The following is a 23011-nucleotide window of genomic DNA, read 5'->3' on the forward strand; positions in this document are numbered from 1 at the left end:
AGGAAACCTTTCATCATCTCTTACTGATCTTCATCTTGGTTATAACAATTTGGAGGGAAGAATCCCAAACTCTCTGAGCCAGCTAACAAGCTTAAACATTCTGGATCTAACTTCGAATAGGTTATCAGGTATTGTCCCTTCTTCACTCTACAATCTCTCATCATTTATAGAGCTTTCATTCATGTATAATCAACTCCATGGTAATATCCCTTTTGATATTGCTGTCACACATCCAAATCTCATCTCTTTTTCGGTTACAAGTAACAATTTCACTGGAACCATTCCAAGTTCATTTTCCAATATGTCCCAACTTGTAGCGTTAGAATTGCAAAGCAACAATTTTGTGGGATCAGTCCCTTATGATCTTGGTAACTTAAAAAGTCTAAGATTCTTACTTTGGGGAGAAAATAATCTTGGGTATGGAAAAGCTAACGATCTGAATTCCCTCATTTCCCTAACCAAATGTCCCAATTTGGAGACTCTGCTTGCAGGAACTAACAATTTCGGTGGAGTATTACCTAGCTCTACAGCCAATTTCACAACAAACCTTGGTACACTAGATTTCCAAAATAATCAGATATCAGGAAATATTCCTCCAGGTATTGGGAACCTCCGAAATTTGGGAAGATTGGACTTTCGATCTAACAAATTATCCGGTTCAATCCCTTCCTCTTTCGGTAACTTAACACAACTCAAATTAGGGCTGTTCATGGTCGGTTTTGGTTCGGTTTCTAGCCAAACCAAAACCGAAACCAATACTATTGGTTTCTAAAAATTTAAACCAAACCAATCCATTAACCATTGGTTTGATTTCCAAATGGTTCCAGTTGGTTTCGGTTTGTCCCAGTGGTTTTTGGTTAACCAATAATTATGTCAAACCAAAAAAAAAAAAACACAAATCTACAGATAAAAAAATCGTAGTTGCCGATAATATTGGTTTACACAAATTTACAGACAAAAAAAATACAAAAAATATCAAGAATATTTAAAGCTTACTATAATTCTAGAGATCAAAAGAAGATATATAATATATCTTAATTCAGTTATTGACAAATAAAAAAGAAGGAAGACGGGAAGAAAAAAGTCGAGTAGCAGCGGCTGTAGTTGGGGGTGGAGAAGGGAGGCGACCGAGAGAAGGAGAAAGAGAAAGAGGGAGAGTATCATAATGAAATATTAAATTTAGGGTTTCTATTTATCCTCTAAATCAATGGGTAGAATCTAATACTTGTAAATTAAAGGTAGAAACTAAGTTTAAAAATTAATCGGTTTTCAAATGGTTTTTGGTTCGGTTTTAGAGGTCAAACCAAACCAAAACCAACATTATCGGTTTTCCACTTTCTACACCGTAACCAATCCATTAATAAATGGTTCGGTTTGGTTTCTTCCTAATTGGTCTGATTTGGTCCGGTTCCAGCGAAAAACCGAAACCATGTTCAGCCCTAACTCAAATACCTCATTCTGGAAGACAATCACTTGACAGGTTTAATTCCATCAAGTCTAGGAAATTGTAAATCTTTGCAAGTCTTGGCCCTACGCGCCAACAAATTAAGGGGCAGTATACCGAAACAAGTTTTTGAACTTCCCTCTTTATCAATTGTTCTAAACTTAGCTAATAACTTATTAACCGGTGCACTACCAGTGGTAGTAGGTAACTTGGAAGCTCTTGCGGGGTTGGACCTGTCGGGAAACAAATTATCTGGTGAAATCCCACGTACCATCTCCAAGTGTTTATGCTTAACAAATCTGAATTTGCAGAATAACTTCTTTCAAGGAATTATTCCTCCAGACATCACTTTGTTAAACGGTCTTGAAAAATTAAATCTTTCCCATAATAATTTGTCTGGTATACTACCGAAAGGGTTAGAAAATTTAGCGCTCATCGAATTGTCTTTATCTTATAATAATCCAGAGGGAGAAGTGCCCAAAGGCGGAGTCTTTAAGAACATCAGTGCATTTTCGGTTGAAGGAAATAGTAAGCTTTGCGGTGGTATACCTGACTTGAAGTTCCCGAGTTGCTCTGTCCCAATAAATCCCCATACGGATTTGGAAACAGAAGAAATCAATGCCAATCGAAGTTATAGTTATCATCATAGTTATTGCAGCTTTATTGTTTTCAACTTTGATTCTGTTTTTTGTCACTCTTTATTGGAGAAGAAGGTCTAAATTCATATCACATTCGACGTCTATCGACGTGGATAATCAGCTTGAAGGGGTTTCTTACAGTCAACTATTTAAAGCTACCAACGGATTTAATGATTCTTCCAACTTGCTTGGTGTGGGAAGTTTTGGTTCTGTATATAAGGGTATTATTCTTCAACAAGATGAATCCAAACCGGTTGCAGTAAAGGTTGTTCTACACCTTCAGCAAAGAGGTGCAACCAACAGTTTCATGGCCGAATGTCTTGCCCTACAGAAAGTTCGACATAGAAACTTACTAAAGATCATAACTTGTTGCTCCAGTACTGATTATCAAGGTAATCCTTTCAACGCTCTGGTTTTTGAGTTCATGGCTAAGGGGAGTTTAAGGAATTGGTTGCACCCGACAATGGGTGCCACGACTAACAACGATCAGCAGCAGCTGAGGATTTTGAACCTGGAAAAAAGATTGAGCATTGCAATTGATGTTGCTTCTGCACTAAATTATCTTCACCATGATTGTCAACCTCCAATTGTTCACTGTGATCTGAAACCAAGCAATATCCTTCTTGATGATGATTTAACTGCACATGTGGGTGATTTTGGATTGGCTAAGTTCTTATCTTCTCCCTCCAGTTATTCTCGTTCACTGAATGAGCAGAATGCATCCTCAATGGCAATAATGGGATCCATAGGCTATGTCTCTCCTGGTAAGAATTTTTTTCCAAATTAGTAATTACCAATTTATTATTACTGTTATTAAATGAAAGTAGTTCACTACTTTACTTAGAAATAATTATATCCTGTAATATAATACTTGGAGTCTAATCTTTTGTTTGGTTTATGCAGAATACGGATTGGGTGGCCAAGTTTCTACAAAAGGTGATGTTTATAGTTTTGGGATCCTTTTGCTTGAGATGTTTACAGGAAAACGACCCACTGATGATATGTTTACGAATGGTCTAAACATTCATAACTACTCTAAGATGCATGAGTTACCAGAGCGCATTGAGGAAATTATTGACTCACGTTTGTTGTTGGAATTGACGGAAGGTCTTAATAATGCTAAAATTATCAATTACGATACATTGCGGAACGAAAAAATACACATAACAAGAGATACAATGAGACGGATTTTAGCTTCCATAATTCAGATTGGAGTTAAATGTTCGTCTGAGTTACCTTCAGATAGAAACAACATGCATGAGGTTAACGTGGATGTACAAGCAGTAAAAAACCAATTTCTTCGGGTTGGAGTGTAAGGAACAAGAACCCTTTTGATAATCCATGTATTCGCTCTAGCTAATAATCAATATGAATGTTCTGTATTAGAGTCTAACCCTTTTCCATCTTTATCTTTCACTAGTATTTCCCTCCGTAAACTCGTAATGCATAAAATGATGCAAATTATGCCAGTGTTATTGTACTACGGTGGTAAAGTCATTGGGTGATAATATCAGTACCTGGCGGAGCCACATGTTGCTTGTGGATGGTCATGGCCACCCCAAGATTTTCAAAATCTTATGTACAACTACACATATATTCCATAAATTTGGGGTTTAATTCCAGCGGCCATTTTTAGCACCATCTGGAAAGAAAGGAGCTGTAGAAGATTTGAGGAACAATATCTTTACAAAACTGACGACGATCTTATCTATGATGCGAAGTCGTTAATATTGGCATGGGCTGCTGCAGTAGGACATCGGGTTCATTTGAACTCTTCAAATACAGTAATGTGTAACTGAAATTCTATTTTCTTGTAAGTTTTGATGTTTTCTTTTCTTTTTGTTCAACCACCGGTAGATATCTTTGTATATCCTTTTATCTCTTAATAAAGCTTCCCTTTCCCTTTGGATCAAAAATATATATATTCCATAAATGACTCCTTATTTGTGTATATATATTAAAAGAAAAAATCGCAAAAATATTTGGCTTGCATTCGATTATAAATGATTTTATTTTTACAAGCTAATTTATGTTGCCCCCTCCAAAATTTAAATCCTGACTCCGCCGGTGAGTGACCTGAGTTCAATTGTACTATATTAGTTGGTTTCTAAGTTGATTCAGTTGTCAACTGTTACTATATTACCACTAGTCAAGTTTGTAAAACAAGAAACTGGTTGAGAATTCACTGCAATGCAGATGAAACACTAACTTTGGCTTGTTTGTCCAACTCTCCAACCTACTCAGGAACCACTATTAGAGAAAGAAACACAAAATCTAATTCACGACATTAGTAAACAAGAAACTTCATATTGTATTTGTGTAGTTGTAGGAAATCCCACAACTAACACCCCTTAATGATTTCTATAGATCTAAACATATTTCTTGTAAAATTGATGATAAAAGTGCTAAAATTGTAAAATGGACACAAGGATTTTTTATATGGTTCGATCATTGTGATCTACATCCATGGTTCTTCACTATGATTGTTGGGATTACATGAATGTTACATTTAGAATCTCCATTAATGGGTATTTGGAGCTCTAGATCTAGTTTTTGGGGAAGCAGATGGTAAGAAAATAAAGTCTCTCTGTACAAAATGTGTCTCTCCCTACAAAGATGTGTCCTCCATTTATCTCTCCTGCCTTTCTCTTTATATAGGTGTTTACATAGTGGATGACAGCTAACGTGTAGTGGGGTACAGCTAATATTTCCCCTATTTCTGGATCTGGCGTGCGTTATTCTCGCACACTCACGTTGGTTGTTCTCGCACGTGCTCTTCATTGTCGCACGACTCTTCATGCTTTTAGTGTGACTTTGTGATGTAATCTTTAATATCCTTTGCGCGGTCGGCTTCGCTTGGTAATGAAGTGACAACTTCGCATAAAATTAAGAGGCGCGATATTTCGCCCCTACATTTTGCCTCTTTTTTCTTTAATATTGCTTGAAGAGCGATCTTTAAGAAAAAATCCGTTGTTGTAGTAGTCTTTGATCTTTGTTGATGAAGGAACTACGCGAAAGAATACTTTTCTTGAAAATTACGTACTTTCCTCTATTCTTTTGTGAAGTTCCGAATCTTTGAGAAGTATATATGAAGTATCATTTCTTGAAGTATGCGAAGTATGAAGTATCCTTGAAGAAGTATAAGAAGTACTAATCCTCGAAATATAAGAAGTATCTGTCCTTGAATATGAATAAGAAGTATTGCGAACTAATCATGCGAAATTATTGTTGTTGTTGATCACAAGTTCTTCATGGAATGATTCATTGCTTTCGATTTTGCCTCTGCATACTCGGCGTTGGAGTAGTTGAGATGATGTTGAACTTGAGTGTGTTTGATCTTGCAAAGATGATGTTTCATTGGTTATTGATGAACTATTGTATGTGGTTTCTATGACATGTCTTCTATTTCGCTTACTCCATTGTTGGTGAGAATTCTTGTTATTCATGAATGAGCTTCTTCTTTGGAAATAATTCTGACCGAGAAGATAAAGATCAAAAAATGTTTTCTTGATAATCCATAGTTGTCTCTGTTCTTTATCTATGAGGGGAGAATCCTTGAGAAAGTGTCGGATGAGCGAGATAATGCCTCATGCGGTATAATGGCTCTGCCTCTTCCCTTTACTCTTATCTTGCATCTGCCTTATGGGAAATAATTGAGCGAAAATACTTGTGCGATGAAATGTGTATGCGATTCTTATGCCATGAAATGTGTATGCGATGCTTATGTCATGAAATACTTATGCGATGCTTATATGATGAGAATGCTTATCTATTGTTGATGCAATGTATAGATAATGTTGGTGTTACTTAGCTTATTTTACCGCACTAATGTTGATGTCACTTCAAATTGCTTCCATTCTTCATTTCTTTGGCATTGTCTTTAGTACAAGCGTTCATCTTCGCGTACTTATTGTTTCTTCTCTTCCTTATTTCTTTGGCTTTGCCTCAATCACATTTATTATGCGATCTTCTTCGCAATCTATCCGCTCTTTATCAATTCCTGCAAAACAATATTAACTTGTGTTCTATTTTTCTCATGAGGTCTTATTTTGCCTTCCTAATTAAAGGTCTTATTTTGCCTAAAGATTTCTTTGCTCTTTGCGACGAAATCGCATGAAGTCTTTACACCGTAATGTACTGACCCATTGATCTCGCCTTATCTTATTCTTATATTATTACCTCTTCAGGATATATTGATGCGACAATGCGACAGCCCTAAGTACTCCCTTGAGTATAAGCCCCATGACATTACCGTCTTTTGACACAATTCAGCTCCCTAATGGAGGGTGTCGTCCTTATCTTCCCCCTGGTTGCCCCTTTAAGGAAGCTTACCTCAACCGGGTTAAGGTTGGATCCTCCGATCCGGTAAAACAACAACCAGTTGATTTCGCAGTTTCTTATCCCTCCACCAATATGGTTTATGGTTACGAGACCGCACCCTAAGTAGGGTTTCTTCGGACTGAGTGCATCATAGTCAGGACTTGTCAAGAGTGGCAAGGTACGCTGCAGACGTCCCGGGCACTCTTGACTCAACCGTGTACCTCGGCTACCTGATCGAGTTTCTGCACTCCTTAGGAGAGACTTTCTCACCTTGATCTTCCAATCTAAGGCGATAAGCTTAGACAGAAAATTTAAGGCACCTCTTCTGGATGGGATTTTTCGTTTTTTCTCACCCCAAATCTCCAAGACTCAAGTTCCAGTATCGATGTAGCTTTCCCTTGAGTCATGCTTACCAGGTTTTCCCCGACTGTGACGTGCGATAGGTCTTACTTTTTGCCTCTTGAATGTATGCGAACTAGGGTGCATGCCGCAGTTGGATGCCTCTCTTCTGTGGTTATATATTTCGTTTCCTTGTATTAAGGTCTTATTATAAGGACTTATATTTTCCTTTTCTTTTTTGATTTTCTTTCTTGTTGTTGTAGCATTCTATTTCTCTTGATGTGAGTTCCTCTTGGTGCGTAGATATCGTCTTTTGATGTGGTTGACATATTGTGTTTGATGATGATGTGCGATCTTAAGTTGATTGCTTATTTACTGTTTGGTATTCTTTAGTGGGCTCTCAATAAACTGGACTTGAACACAAACAGGTGGGCTTTGGCAAACTTCGCAGTAGTAAAAATAAATGAGGAACGATTTTTTGGGGACCATGATTTTTCTTGGGGGACCATGGTTTTATTTTGGGTAAAGACATTAGAAGTAAATCTAGGTCACCCCTTATCTAGATATTTATATTAATACCTAAATTACCCTCCTGATTAATTTTGGGTGATGATTAGCTAGTGTTAATAATAGTTAGTGTAATAATTAATGAGATGATTAAGTTAAAGATAATTAGTGAGATTAAAAAATCAGATGATTTTTTTTTTAAAGAAGTAGAATTATTGAGAGAGTAAAGTTAGAGAAGCTGAAGAAGGAAAACATGAAAAACGATGGATTTTACCAACCACAACCGGAGGAAGGGTATTTGGGTACCCAGGTATGCTTCAAACTTAGATAATGTTGGTTGAATTGCTCCAAACTTTCAAAAAAATGAAATTTTTTATATAAATTTGGGCTAGTTCGGTTAACCATATGTCAACAACATGTAACCGAACACATCTGAAAGCGTAGTTCGGTTACCATATGTCAAGATAAGAATTGTTGGAAACGATAAGAATCTCTTCCTTTCTGTCTTGTTTCCGTGCTTCCTCTTCAACCCTGAGCTTAGAAATCAAACTTTCAAGAGAAAATTCCTTAGTTTTATGACGCAAAGAACTACGAAAAATTCTTAGAAATCAAACTTTCAATATTCAATATTTTTTCATTGTTTGAAGTTCATGAGCCTGAGAAACGACTGATTTTTCATCCACCATTTGATATCTCAGGTAGCGGCTTACAGCATATTTCTTCGATCCGGCTTCTTCGGTGTCATATTTTTTCTGTAAGGCATCCCACACATCTTTAGCAGTATCAAATGCGGAGTAGTATTCATAAAGATCGTCAGACAAAGCATTCGGAATATAGTTTTTGCAATCAAAGTCATTATCAATCCATTTTTCATAGGCTTTTTGTTTTTCTTCAGCAATTTGGGTTTCAACAGGTTCTTCAGTTGGTTGAGGAGTTGCAGTTGTTGCGGCTGGAGTTGCTTTTTTCGCAGCTTCTGCATCTTGTGGATTAGCTGGTTTGATTGAGGTCACCATCATGTGCAACTTCATCAGTTTGAGATAGAAAAACAACTTTAGATTCCATCTTCTGAAATGAAGTCCTTCAAACTTGAACGGCTTGTTGATATCAGCAACGGTTTTCTTTTTAGGTTCCATGGCAAAAAGATACGTCTTAAAATTGTAGGAACAGTTACCGATTTCACACCTGCAAAACAAGGGTTAAACACAAAATCCAAGGTATCGGCTGAGTCACGACCAGGTCGCTCTCTTTAAGACGTTTCTTGGCTCTGCCTTGAGTTTTGTGCAAGCAGTCTCTCTTTGTCACAACGTCCCCAGGATAAAACAGCCGAGAAAAAACTCTCGTCGATCTCTCATGCACACAGTGAGAAATCGATCACTTTCACTCTTTTATTCTTGCTCAAAAAAACTTGGTCTCTTTGATTCACAAAAACAGTATATGGAAAACTCTTACCATTCTGCCTCTCAAAACTGGCTTATTATAGCCTTCTCAATTAAGACAAAATTAATGGAAATAAATTTTGGTTTTAATTGTCTCCATAAAATCTTGTGTAACAATCCAAAAACGGTCAAGTAATTTGTGCCAAAATAAATACAATTGAAACCGTAATTAAAACCTGTAAAAAACGTTTTTGACTAATGATATATAGTTATATATATATATACACCCAATCAGTAAGGGGAGGGATTTGATCCTGAGACCTCACCCTCAAGGCCGAAAATACTTAACCACTGGGCCAAGGTTGAATTGTTGATATAAATATACAAAAAAAATTCTTTTAAAAAACCATATATCCGAACAGCTTCCATAATTCAAATTGGAGTTAAATGTTCTTCCGAGTTACCTTCGGACAGAAAGAACATGGATGAGGTTAGTGTGGACATACAAGCGGTAAAAAACCAATTTCTTCGTGTTGAAATGTAACAATGAAGATTTCTTTTCATAATCCATGTATGTCTAGCTTTTTTCCTTCGTCATCTGTCTCTAGACTCTCTCTATGTAGTTAACTTGTAATACATAAAATGATGCAAAATATAATATGCCCTGTGTATTACCAGGAGTTCACCTTCAAAGTGCCATGACTAAAACCTACACACTTGCAGATATTGAAAGTCATGGCCAATAAGATAATAATTCTGCAGCATTTCCATAACCAATATTCATGAACATGATGAGACAATTGTGTCTTAGAATAGCCTATCCTCCCACCAAAACCCTAACTTCAAAACCATAAGAAGCACAGTTCAACTGGACGCCACATTTTGAATTGTCCAAAATCTCATTAACGGGGAATGCACAGCTTAACTGCTCAATCTAGCTGCAAAGAGGAGTCGGGAACAGAGTTAGCACACAAACGCCTTGATAAACCTGAACACCTGACATCCGCCACCTACTTCTGCTGAGAGTCTCTCGTCAACTCTTTACTATGACACATTATGTCTTGGCTGTCAGAGTTGATAGTCGAATCTTTGAACTGATCTCAATCTTGTTCCATATGGAATTTTGTTTTAGACAAACCACAAAAATTTCATTCACTGAATAAAGAATTCAACAGAAAAGGTTCAGGGAGAACCTACAAGAAAATACCGAAACAAAAACAGAAAAACAAAAACGAGTTTTTAGGGACCATGATTTTTCTGAGGGGACCATGGTTTTATTAGGCCACCTTCTCTATAGTTATAAAGTGTGTCCTAAAACATTGAAATGACTAACCTATTCTTAACCTAATTTAATTTAAAACCAACTCAATAACCACCTATATATATATATATAACCACCACCTCCTCCCACCATTGCCGATTATCACCACCACCACCTCCGATTATCACCACCACCAACCACCGATTACCACCACCGCCGATTACCACCACAACCACCACCACCTCCCACCATCGCTGATTACCACCACCACCACCTCCGATTATCACCACCACCAACCACTGATTACCACCACCATCACCGCCCACCACCGCCGATTACCACCACCACCTCCTCTGATTATCACCACCACCAACCACCGATTACCACCACCACCAACCACCACCACCACTATATATATATATATAGCTTAATTTAAAACATTAACAAAGATATTCTCACAAACTCATTACTTGTCATTCGTTTTTTTTTTAATAAATGAGAAGTAATCATTAAAATGAGTTGAAAATGGAAGTTGCAGAGAGGTTTAATGGAGAGTTTTTTTTTCAGAGAAAAGTTCGGTTATCACGAATTAATATTTTCTTAACCGAACTCAGAGTTTGGTTGATTCGCAAAAATATACTTTTAACCGAACTCCTTGTATTAGAACAACACAAGTCCATAAGTTCGGTTCCTTCGCAAAATAAGGATATCACCAAACTTTAGTTTACGAAAATAATGAGAAGTCCACAAGTTCGGTTCGTTCGCAAAAATGTTAAGTTTTCTTTGTAAGCGAACTCTACCTTTGAAACTTCGTAACCGAACTCTACCTAATTCGCCAAGAAATAAATTTCGTAGTAACCGAACGTTTGCCTAATTGCATATATGCATATATAAGCCCAGTTCGATTGATTCGCAAAATATGTTGAAGTTTGCGAACCAACCGAACTTCTAACACTAGGTTACTTTTAACCTGCAGTTCGGTTGGGAACTTGGTTGCGTTGAAGTTTGCGAACTAACCGAACACACAAGATGTACCCAAATAAATTGTTAAGTTCAAAACCTCTGTTAACGAGCGAGTTCGGTAACCGAGCATTACACTATACGACCAAAACCTCCATTAACGAGCGAGTTCGGTAACCTTCGTGTTTGGAAAACGTAACCGAACTACACTTTCAGGTGTGTTCCGTTACATGTTCTTGACATATGGTAACCGAACTGGCCCAAATCTACATAAAAAATTTCATTTTTAAAAAAGTTTGGAGCAATTCAACCAACATTATCTAAGTTTGAAGCATACATGGGTACCCAAATACCCTTCCTCCGGTTGTGATTGGTAAAATCCATCGTTTTTCATGTTTTCCTTCTTCATCTTCTCTAACTTTAATCTCTCAATAATTTTAATTCTTTAAAAAAAAATCCATCTGATTTTTTAATCTCACTAATTATCTTTAACTTAATCATCTCACTAATCATTACACTAACTAATCATCACCCAAAATTACTCAGGAGGGTAATTTAGGTATTAATATAAATATCTAGACAAGGGGTGACTTAGATTTACTTCTAATGTCTTTAACCAAAATAAAACCATGGTCCCAAAAAAAAAAATCATGGTCCCCAAAAAATCGTTCAAAAACAAGGGGCAGAAGAAGAGACAACATGTCCAAAGCCCACAAACTAAAAAATAAGAGAATAAACCCAGAAAGCCCAAAAGAGAAACTAAACTGAGATCAACGTCAAGCAAACCGGAGATAAGTCAAATCCGGGAATTCAAGTCTCAGCAACTCATTAGTTCTTGAAAAGAAGCGCAATATCTGTCCTTGTTTAAGGAAACTCCTTTCTTGGCAAAGAAATCCGCAGAGATGTCCTTGCACACATGTTTGGTAAGGGACAAACTGGAGTAAATTGCAGATCCTTTCCCATCTTGACCAAACAATCCAAGGAAGATTCTTTCACATGAAAGAAGTCACCGTAGCTTTACAGTCAGTTTGGAGAATCACTCTGTACTGCTAATTATCAACTGCCCATTCAAAGCTCTCTTATAACTGCAAATACCTCAGCTAGATGATTTGTAGCCAAACCCAATCCACCAGATTCAGCATACCTAACCATAAAGCCATAACCTGACATACCCGGGTTATCTCTTGAAGCGACATCACAACAGATTAGGATTGAGTTTTCATCAGGGAGAGAAAATCTACATTCAATCACTTCATAATGTTACAATTTTCTTTTTCCTTATATCAAAATGTTGAAGGACAGAGATGTCATAACTGTTATTCCACATAAGACCCTTCAGTCTTGTTTCAAAGTCATGAATGAACTGTAATACTTTCTGTTTGAATCTAGAAACATCAGGAACCTCATTGTCATAGAAAACTCTGTTTCTTAAGAGTTTTGGAAGCAGCTATCCTCCAAATTTCTTTTACCACAGGACTTTTATATTTACTAAATGAGAAAATATCAGTAAATGAAGTAGAGATAAAGAAGGGAAAAATACCTCCTAGCCATCTCCAAATTTCTTGACTGAATTCACACTTCACAATGCCATAAAAGATGATCAGTTATGTCTTCCTCTTTGTGGCAGAACAAGCATCTTGACAGCATATTAAAGCCTCTCTTTTTCATGTTCATGTCATCAGCTATAGCCCCTCTAACAATCTTCCATACATTGCTGGCAACTGTAGGATGCACATAAGAGCTCCAAATTTTCTTGTAATGGCTAACTTTTGGCATAACAAATCTTATTTTCTCCAGAGCATTAGAAACAGAAAATATACCCTTGGAATTACCACACCAGATCATTTTGTCTTCCCCATGATGAAGAATAGGAAGATCAGCCAAATCAATGAAGTCCAAAACCATTTCGGGAATCATCCATTGTCTATTGACAATCAATTCACTGACTTTCATGTTACTACTTGATTGATGAAAGAGTTGTTAGGAAATAAAGAAGAAATAGTTTTGAAGCCAAACATCGTTCCAAATAGAAATGTTTTTATCATCTCCTACAATCCATCTTGTATATTCGTTCAAATCATTGATCACCCACTTTATACCAGTCCAAATTGAAGATTTCTTTTAATAAGTAATCCATCTGTTATCATCTTTACATTTGGCCCATTCAGCTTCAGAATTTTGAACTTTCCATAGAAGCTTCGTTAACAAAGCTTTATTCAGATCTTCAAATTTTGTTATGCCTAAACCACCTTCCTTCATCTAGTGGAGTACACACCTCATCCCAATTAGCAGTCACCATCAAGTTTCCAACAATCTTATCACATTTCAAAATAACCTTTTTTGGCCATTTATAAATGGACATGTTCTATACGGGAATACTACTAAGAACATGCTTTAGAGTTAATCTAGCTTGAAAAGATAGAAGCTTACCAACCCAAGAAGCAAGTCGTTGATGAAGATAATCAACCAAGCACCATACATGCTCAGACTTCACTTTTCCTGGCATCAAAAGAACACCCAAATATTTATCTGGAAAGTTGGCCAGACTCATTCCCATATAAGCAGCAATCTGTTGTTAGTACCATCAACAAAAACTTTACTTTTGACCGCATTAATCACTTGAGCAGAAGAAACTTGGTAATAGCAAGTAATTGTCTCAAGTTATCTAAACTTTTGTTCCACCATTGCAAAAGATGAAAAATATCATCGGCAAAAAGAAGGTGAGAAAGTTAAATGCCTTTTCTTATAAGCATAAGGTTGAATACCACCATTATTAATCAGCTGAGATAGCTTCCTGCTAAGAATGTCTTCGGCAAGAAAAAATAATATGTGAGAAAGGGGATCACCCTGTTATAGACCGCTACTGACACCAAAATATCCAATAGGACCTCCATTAAGTAGGATAGAGATTTTAGTAATGGAGAACGTCAGCTTACCCAGAGAAATGCTATTATCTTGTTCCACATAAAAGACCATAACAGTAATGGAGAACGCCGACTTACCCAGCCCCTAACACACACATAAAAGACCATAACAGTAACGGGGAACATCAACTTACCCATTTGCGTGTCATTTTTCTTTTTCCAACTGATACTGAGTTAGTATTGATACATCTAATAATAGATGCTTGAAAAAGCAGTATATATAGATGTAGAAACATTAGCCCAATTCAGTTGGAGTCATAATTAATGTTGCATCGGAAGACACCGCTCCATCTGTTTCTGCCACTTTTCTTTTCAGTATATGTTGGTTGCGCAACAATTCTACTGCAGTAGAAACAACCCCTTTAGGCTTTACAAAGATATTGAATCCTGGCTCTCCCTTATTTTTGTACATCTATTTAGCCTTATCTAATTGAGAACAAATAGGGTAAAAAAAAATCTGAAGACTAATTAAAAACAAAAAATCTAAAAGAGAGACACACAAAAATAGAAATTAGATTTACTGCTCTTTAACCAAAGTTGAATCTATGACCAAACTGTATGCAGTAGGTTTAAAAGTATCCATAAGTAAAATGAAACCCAGTTAGCCCCATTATACTCACTGCTAGGCTTTTCAACTCTAAGCTCAAACGTAAAATCACTGAATAAGCTTGTCGCGAGCTAAAAGCATGAAATTAAATTGAAGGGAAAAAAGAAAAAAAACTGGTACCTAAAAGAGTAATAGGACCAACTCGGGAAGAAAGATGTCAAACTGATTAAGGGACTCCGAACCCCATGGGATGGTACTGAAAGTTAAGAGATTAAGCAACTGAAATTCTCACCAAATTTTTGCCTACTCAGTCCAAAAACTGGGTTACGCATGCAAATGCAACTGGACCAATAACAACGTTCATCACTACTTCTCTATTAAGTATAAACTAAACTTACAAATAAGAGAAATCATTGCGTAGAAGTTAACTTTTCTTAAACCGTTGTCTAAATCTACTGTTCAGCAAAATCGTACTTTTCAGTAAATATGTCAGTCAATAGGAGATACACCAATTGATCTAAACCTGTCAGTTTTTCTGAAAATTCTCACGGATTGAACTTGTCCCCTCCCTTTACGGCTTTACCCCAAAAATCTGAAAGAGAAAAACTCAAAATATAGCGACTGAAGACTGAGGTTAAAAAAAAAATTGTTTTTATGAAGCCAAGACTGAGGTAATATGATGATAGTAATGCTTGATGCAATGTATGCTTTAGTCAATAGATGGATGTATCTTTATAATGTCCAAAATGTTGATAAGGTCTAAGGCTCTAACCTCTGACTTCTCACCATTTGAAGCTGATAATATGATCTTTGTTGGCTTTTAGTACTTGGTATTGATTGTGGCATCATCTCTCTAAGCTAACTTGCTATAGGTCATGTCAAAACTCCTTTTTCTCTTATTTTAACCATGAAGGAGCTACTGTTATGCTATGAGATAACCATGTAGCACTCGGGTTCTGACAAATTTGCTGGCTGCAGAGTGCAGCAGTAATACTGTTCTTTATTTTCTTGTGGTTGTTACATAATAAAACCCACTAATTAGGCAAAAATGCAAAGATGTCTTCCACCGTGTCTGTATTTCTTTGCTTGAGTTAATTGGGTTGTTGGTACCGTGATGGTTACTAATTGGTGATATCTCAAAATTAACTATCAATCATAGCACAACAAACTCTTTTAGTTATTCGAAATATACTGTGGATAGTTTCTAAAAATAAAACTAAAAGGACCAAATCGTGGAGAAAGATGTTAAACTGTTTAAGTGACTCGAAACCCCACAAATCTTTGGATGGTACTACACTGGAAGTTAAGCAACCGAAATTCTCACCTCCAGATTTTTGCCTGCTCAGTCCAAAAACTGGATTAGATACTTCTCTGCCTTCCTCTCCATCGTCTGGTTTCGTAATCTCACTAAGTACTGTGTTCAGTAACGCATAATTCAAACCCTTCAGAAAATGTGTATGTTTCACATGACCTTCAAAAATTAAACAACCACTTAGCACAAAATGTGTGTATAATTAAGCATCTCTTCAACACCTACGACTGGAATACCAAAAATCTAAGACAATTTACCCATCAATATTCGGTGACTCTATAACAGGCATACCTCCAAGATACTTCAACATCCTCATTGCATTTTCTGGCCTAAGATCAACAATACCAAGAGGAGCCACAACATAGAAGAAAGGCCTAATTCATTTGGTTGTTCAGAATCAGGGTTTTGAACTTCTCCAAGTTTATTAGCTCTGTCTCGATTCTCGCCCTATCAAATTTCAATGCAATAAGAAAACCCCAAATTCATGATAAACGCTAATAAAACAACAGCAGAATAAGATGGGATGGCTTACTTTTTAAGATTCGTTATCTCCTCCAGTAAATCTGGGATGGCACTGTTATATTCGCAAAAAAGAATCTAAGAATCTTCCAGCACAAAATTGCTCTAAAACTGTAAAAACAATTAAGACTTCTTGTTTCAGAATCAGAAATCCAAAACCAGTGAAACGCATAGAGATAGTTGTATTACATATTTGTTATACCCTGCACTTTAAATTGAGTAGTGACCGGATTAAGGAAAATAACAACCACATTAGTGAAACTACCGCATTGACACCACCAAAGATTGGGATTTATAACTTCTTCATGGCCTTGTCGATCGGTTTGCATGTTTTCCGACCAAATAATCTATCGACCTTTAGAGATTAAAAAAGATATGTTAAGACAGACTAAAATTATATTGGCAATTTATTCGTGATGTAAAAAAATGATGACATGTCAGATAAGTAATACCTAATGTGAGGTCTCAAAGTTTGAGACAAATCGATCCACTAATATGCTCTTATTGAGACAAAGAAGATGATTAGTATTTCTTATTAGGTGCAGAGACTTAAAGCAGATGATAAGACCAACCTCACATGGCCAGTGTACCATCAAAGTACTTGATGGCTATATCATCCAGGATATCACAGGGAATCGTTCAGACTCAATTGCCTCCAGGTACATGAACACCGAAGATGAGACACCTGACTAAGAGGGCTTCGTGTATCGACATCAGCCACTTGGTCCAAAGGCTGCCGACCACCTCCATCAATAGCACAAATTAACTCTAATTTCATTGACAAACATAAGCTTCTCTATCAGAATTTTCACAATCCAGCTAAGCAATGGTAGCAGCAACACGGGGTGCCTTCACCACTGTCAGATTCACAAAAAAGAAACTAAGAATATGCCAGAAAAAGTTGCTCTAAAACTGTAAAAGCAATTAAGACTCCTTGCTCAAACAATCTAAAACCAAGATCGACTTCGGGTTCGACAAAGACACCCAAATGCCTTGTCAACAACCCATTAGTATGTCCTTCCAATAATTGCATTATGTCAACCAAATTGTACTACCAAATAAACCAGACCCCACTGAACGGAAGTTCATTAATGATTCGTTTCCTGGTGTATTAAGAACTAAGGTACCAGGACTGATAACTTCACAGAAAAATAGGTTGCCCCAATTTCCTGGACATTAATTACTCGGGTGCAGGTATGTGATTCAGTACCTACTCCAAACCCACCATGAACACTATTTCACATAGAGGAACATGGCAAATTTTGTTTTCTTCAGTATTTTTTTGATCAAAGAAGCAAATTAAGTGAAAATTTCATTGACCCACCTTTGAATTCAGGCAGAGAGACTTTTCGGGTTGTCACAGCTCCACTGTCTCCAAGAAATGGCCACCAACAATGTCAGGCACCTGTAATTAATAATATAAAACCAAGGTAAGCTTAAATACCACCACATTTTAAACGTAAACCATTAAGATCGCTAATCTCAATTCAACATAGAGTGAAATATTTTAGAATGTAAATATATAATATTAGAAACGAACATGGCTTTCTCTAAATTTGATCTTACTGAAATTTATTGCTTCTCATTTTTCCTCCTGTCAAGCTCTTTAAAGCAACCGTTGAAGCAACCTATTGCCATGAATCTATCACTTATATGTTTTTATCTATCACTTTAACGTGCCAGGCCCACTAAAGCTACTGAGAATGAATCTCTGGAGATACTGTACCTTGGGAGCGAATACAACAGTCAGTCCCCAGTATACAGAGCATAAAATTTCTCTCCCTACATACCAAAACAAAATCTGAACCACCCTTATTGTCTAGTTCATACCAAAATGGGATCCAATATCAGATTCCGAAACTTGTAATAGAGTGTAGTCGTGAGCAGTCAAATATTTATACCACCACTACACCAACGGTGATAGCATGGCAGAGTATGTACGCTTTAGATGAGAATAATGCATCAGCTAGTATTAGCAATACGGTTTCACCAAGTCTGGAGAGTTAATAACCCAATCTTTAATAAAGATACTGAAACATAGATGAATATCTAATATAAAAGATTTAGAGAAACAAAAGAAAGTTAAAACTACAGCAGAACTATTATAACATAATTACCTTGAATGTACACAGTCTTGCAAATAACTTCTTGTCGAGGCCTCTGCAAGAAAACACAAGAAAGACAGATCTATTTGCATCATTGACATATACCCTTTACATGAAAAATATGGCTTAGATGTAACTCAGAAAACTAAAGCCAATTTCAAAGCTACCATTATATTTGAGAGGATTACCTCACAATAAAATTTGAACTTATCATCTTTATTCACCTTTTTCAAGAATTGTGTCTTTGTTGAAATGGTATACATCCTGAGCCCTTGTATGTACAGCTTTCCTTGTGCCCATCCATGATAAGGAGCAAGAAGGCCATATCCTTGATCTTTCAAGGACATCCCTGCAACAAAATATATCAAAATTCTAAATATAAGTCGTGGAGTCTGATATTGTGCTAGTTCCAAAATTTCAACTATATGCTTGAAGAGATCCGTATTTCTTAGAAGGAGTTTATAGTTATACAACTCATTGGAGGATATCAATTTCATGCTTGATTCTCAGAAGTTGAATACAATAAATAAATGGTGGAACAAAAGGAAAATTTATAACCGTTTTTTATATGGAACAAAGAGAGAAGTGATAATGCAGCCAGTTCGAGATCTTGACTCGCATGGTTCCATTGCTGAGTTCTGGTACTTTCTGGATCGACCATAGATTCTGTTGGTTTGTCCAATTATTTGCTGTATAGAAACACAATAAATATTGAAATTCTCATAAAACATATTGCTTAAGCTATCTTCAGAATTTCCTGTATCACACAATAGTAATACCATAATCAACAACAAAATTTAATTGAAATTTCACAACAAAAACAACGACCCTCGAAATAAAAACCAACCAAATAGAAATCAAATGAATCTGGCAAAAAAATATAATGGACGAAGAAAAACCGAAATTGAGGTTTTTGCTTTTTAGTGAATTTAAAGGAAACATTCAAGATTCAGAGAATAAGATAGTTAACAGAAGATTTGGATTGCTTTGACACAGGAACCAATGGATTGTTTGGAGCTCTCCCGAGCAATGGATGAAATACTAAAACGGCAACTTGAAGCATCCCTTTTCTTAACAACGAATTAAAAATCCCAGATATCTACTGGGAAAGATTTGTTGTTTCAACTATTTTCAGTTCAGACCTCTTCGAAGAACTACATCATAACAATTGATCCATACAAAACTACTAGATTCAGAAATCAAGCAGAAATTACAGAAACTTTTATTGTTGAGTTCGAATTTTCTTGAGAGAGGCGGAAGAGGGGAAGAGATAGAGTGTTTTCAGAAATTGTATTGAGCTCGAATCAGCTAAGACTGGTAAAAATAGTATAGTATATATGATTTTGTCTTTCTATTTCTTGAGTTGGGATGTCTCAACTATCTGATTGAACTGGTTTATATACAAAAATTTCTTGAGATAGAGAGTACAAATTATGGCGTTTATGCATGGATCTATAAGTGTTATGGTACTTAACCTACTTAGGAGCACAAGCTACTTGCACGATGTTTTTGCTTCTTTTAAACTATTGTGATCAAAGGACCTCATTGGATTTAAATAGCAGGCTACTGGATTTGCAAACTATGCAAACGTTAGAGTAGAATCTTTCGAATCACCTCCATTGACACCAACGCAGCAAAATAAGAAATTTATTGATTTAACGGCATGTTTGGCCAAGAAAATAAGAAATGGAATGACAGCAAGATAGAAGAAAATAGGCACCCATATTACACAGATCATGAGATACAACTATAACCACATACATGCTTGTAGGTTGCACCAAAGCACTTATGCCCATGCAAACAAAAAGGAATACATGTCCGTGAATTTACTTCTATAAAAATGCGGTGGAGATCAGTTAAGAAATTAATTTATGAGTACTAACAATTTTCTTTTGGTAATCATCCGACACTTATTTCAGGACCATTTTTTCTCAACATGCATACCCATTCCGATTGATGTGTGTCTACTATGAGCAAAAATATGTAGATACAGCCTAATCCTAGAGAAGCAACAAGACAAGTATATGATACAGCGAATTAGTAATACTTAGTAATACCTTTGATCCTTCAATTATCAAATTCCAGTGTGCATTTTGCATCCGACCATTGGCATTGCGAGTTCCTCCATCAAATTCCAATCTCAGCACCTCTTTCTTTTTCCATATCTTCTGTTGAAACTCGAACCTATATTGCATAAACGGATTAAAAAGTAAACATTGAACTACATAATAAATCTTCAGTCAAATGCAGGGGCACATCAGGTAGTAAGAGAACACCCCCAAACATAAACTTGGCCAAATCATACAAAATCTCTACCATTCAACAGTGACCTAAACAAAGTAAAACCCAATTCACTCTAATCCCGAAATTAAAAATCCCAAAACCCTTTAAAGCAGTAAACCACTAGCCTAAACAAGACCAAATTAACAGCACCCAAATCATAAAAATCCAAACTTTAATCAAACCCAACATTAATCAATCCAATAAAACTACAGACTATTAAAAAACTGAGCTTTAGTTATTAAAAATCAACTTAATTAACATAGGATACCTGCCTTTGATCTTCGATCTATGGCTTTCTCAAGCATTGATGAATCATCATCATCTTCAAAATTTCTCTAAGGTTTTGTTTTGGGTTGTTTAATTAACTCCGAAGATGAAACACCGATAACTAAAGGAGTGCAGTTTTTGTACCCTTTGTGATGATTGTGCCGAGTCTCAGTATCACATCCTACTTCATTTCAGGGTGTCTCAAGAAGATTGTTCTTCAGTAGACCTGAAAAGAACTGGTGCCCTATTTTTGAAGAGAAACTAGATTCAAAACATTAGATCGATGTACTGATGCTAAGTGGGTGGTGCTTACTTGGGCTTGGGCTGCTAGTTTAGGAAGAAGGGTCCATTTCAAAACATAGCTCTTTGAAACTCTTGCTTTACGCAAATTTCAAACTTATCTTTATCACTTGATGCCGGGATAAAACACAAACTAATGGAAATATCTTAAAGCCATCTGTTGAAATATCCCAAAACTTTTTTTTTTTTTTTTTTTTTTTTTTTTTTTGTATATAACTGTTGTTATGTATAGAATTAATGAGAACAAATCCAATATCATGTTTGTCGATCTTGCTTGTGAGTGAAATCCATTCGATGAAAACCATCTCGTACACACGTGTTTAAGAAGATGTTAACCATAACTAATGGAAGGTTATCTATAACTAACAGTTTGACTAGAACCACTAGTTAACCTACTTGACTAACGCTTTAACGATCGGAACATTAGTTGGACAAATTTAGGACCGAAATTATGACCCAAACACAAAATAGTTATAATGTAAATGCACCATTAATACAACAAAACATGACATGGTTAAAAAAAATATAACAAAAGTAAATTGTGGAAATTTCTGAGAAATTTAAGTTTGGTTCCTCTCTCTTCCAGAAACCCGTCATTAAAATTACATATATGTGTAGCCCAAATAACAAGATCTAAAGTTGAGATTAGTAGTTTAGATTGAATTTAAATTTTCATATTTTGTTTTAGACTAAATTAACCTTAATTAGTTATGAATTATTAATATAAACATTTAAAAAAAATATCCCGTCAAAATTTGTTACCATATTTTTCAACAATTAAGTAGCCAATTAAGATTACTCCCATAACGGCCAGCTAAAGTTATTCCTATTAATTGGGAAATTTAAAGATCATGCTACCACTTTGTTTCCTTTTCTCAGGTGAGATTCATCTTTAGCAGGGTATCCTCCTCGCCAATCACTTTCTCTTCCTCATTAGATTTCTTATACTCTTTAATTTAAGAAATAAGTTTATGATTACAACAAAACCGGTGTTTAGATTACACCGTTTTTAATTTGTTGTCTTCTTATTTCCTTCTTTATCAGACTAAAATCTGTCATTGTTTCACCTTTTTCCTAAATATCACCATCGTGCATAGAGTGTTAGGAAATCACTTCTATGTTTTAACCAATCCGAGCACTTTCCATTACAATAGATTTTGATTCAAAGTTCATGTACTTTCCATTATTTTATTAGGATCAAATCAGACAGACAAAACAATAACTGGATAAAGCTACGGGACCAAAAATCTTGGTGTTAACACAATACGGCATTATGTTATAGTTCCATGTTTTGATCTTCAGCTATAGTAGCATAAACTTTTATAGTTCTTCTAAAGATAATCATTGTGATTGCATATTGTCCATATCAATCTACTTTAGACTTTTCATCTGTTTTGTTATTCTAATCTCGATACATATAATTTTTTTCGTTTTATGTTTTTAGGTTGTCTTGGAAAGAATTGGTGATAATTGATAATTGCAATCTTCACAAAATATGTCTAGACCGACTGGTTAACTAGTGAAAACAAAAAAATTCACCAATTAGCATGACGGAAAATTGAAATTTTCGCAAATTTTGTTTGCGAAAACTGGAATTACCACCAATCTCGTAAAATGGAATTTTAAGTCTGATTTTTCTAACCACGTCACTTTACTATGGATGAATACAAAAAATTTCACCAACCTCGCACGACGAAAAATTGAAATTTTCACAAATCGCATTTGTGAAAACTGGAATTATCACCAATCTCGTATGACACTGGCGTAGGAAATTAGAATTTTAAGTCCGATAATTCTAACCACGCCACTTTATTACGGATGAAAACATAAAATCTCACCAATCTCGCATGACGAAAAATTGAAACTTTCACAAATCGCGTTTGTGGAAAATGGAATTATCACCAATCTC

General features: G+C 35.9%; 1 protein-coding gene and 1 long non-coding RNA gene across 16 annotated transcripts; one reads left to right on the forward strand and one right to left on the reverse strand.

Moving 5' to 3' along the window:
- Positions 1-3924, forward strand: LOC113319512 (probable LRR receptor-like serine/threonine-protein kinase At3g47570). Of its 2 annotated transcripts, none has more exons than XM_026567763.1 (3): positions 1-128; positions 1910-2846; positions 2986-3924. In XM_026567763.1, the coding sequence occupies exons 2-3, from the start codon at positions 2063-2065 to the stop codon at positions 3396-3398; spliced, it is 1197 nt and encodes a 398-aa protein (XP_026423548.1). In that variant the 5' UTR covers positions 1-128; positions 1910-2062; the 3' UTR covers positions 3399-3924. The 2 variants fall into 2 exon arrangements, with proteins under 2 accessions (XP_026423548.1, XP_026423543.1); XM_026567758.1 differs by having other exon boundaries at positions 102-128; positions 1640-2846.
- Positions 3925-11401: 7477 nt separating this feature from the next.
- On the reverse strand, positions 11402-21037 carry LOC113319521. Of its 14 annotated transcripts, none has more exons than XR_003345614.1 (12): positions 20804-21037; positions 20310-20436; positions 18811-18941; positions 18441-18601; positions 18265-18307; positions 17472-17552; positions 16720-17004; positions 16413-16502; positions 16161-16258; positions 15920-16075; positions 15641-15787; positions 11402-14908 (listed from the first exon to the last, which is right to left on the reverse strand). It is a non-coding gene; the product is annotated as an uncharacterized LOC113319521 (long non-coding RNA). The 14 variants fall into 14 exon arrangements; XR_003345596.1 differs by having other exon boundaries at positions 16600-17004; XR_003345574.1 differs by adding an exon at positions 17714-18142 and having other exon boundaries at positions 16161-17004; positions 18477-18601.
- Between the last annotated feature and the right edge of the window lie 1974 nt (positions 21038-23011).

The sequence above is a fragment of the Papaver somniferum genome, chromosome 1, assembly GCF_003573695.1.
Source record: "Papaver somniferum cultivar HN1 chromosome 1, ASM357369v1, whole genome shotgun sequence".
NCBI classification, from domain to species: domain Eukaryota; kingdom Viridiplantae; phylum Streptophyta; class Magnoliopsida; order Ranunculales; family Papaveraceae; genus Papaver; species Papaver somniferum.

Bases quoted from the DNA above. Each gene is read 5' to 3' on its own strand.
- LOC113319512 (XM_026567763.1), top strand. From the start codon at position 2,063: ATGCCAATCGAAGTTATAGTTATCATCATAGTTATTGCAGCTTTATTG. The intron at 2,847-2,985 runs GTAAGAATTTTT...TGGTTTATGCAG, and splicing joins CATAGGCTATGTCTCTCCTG to AATACGGATTGGGTGGCCAA.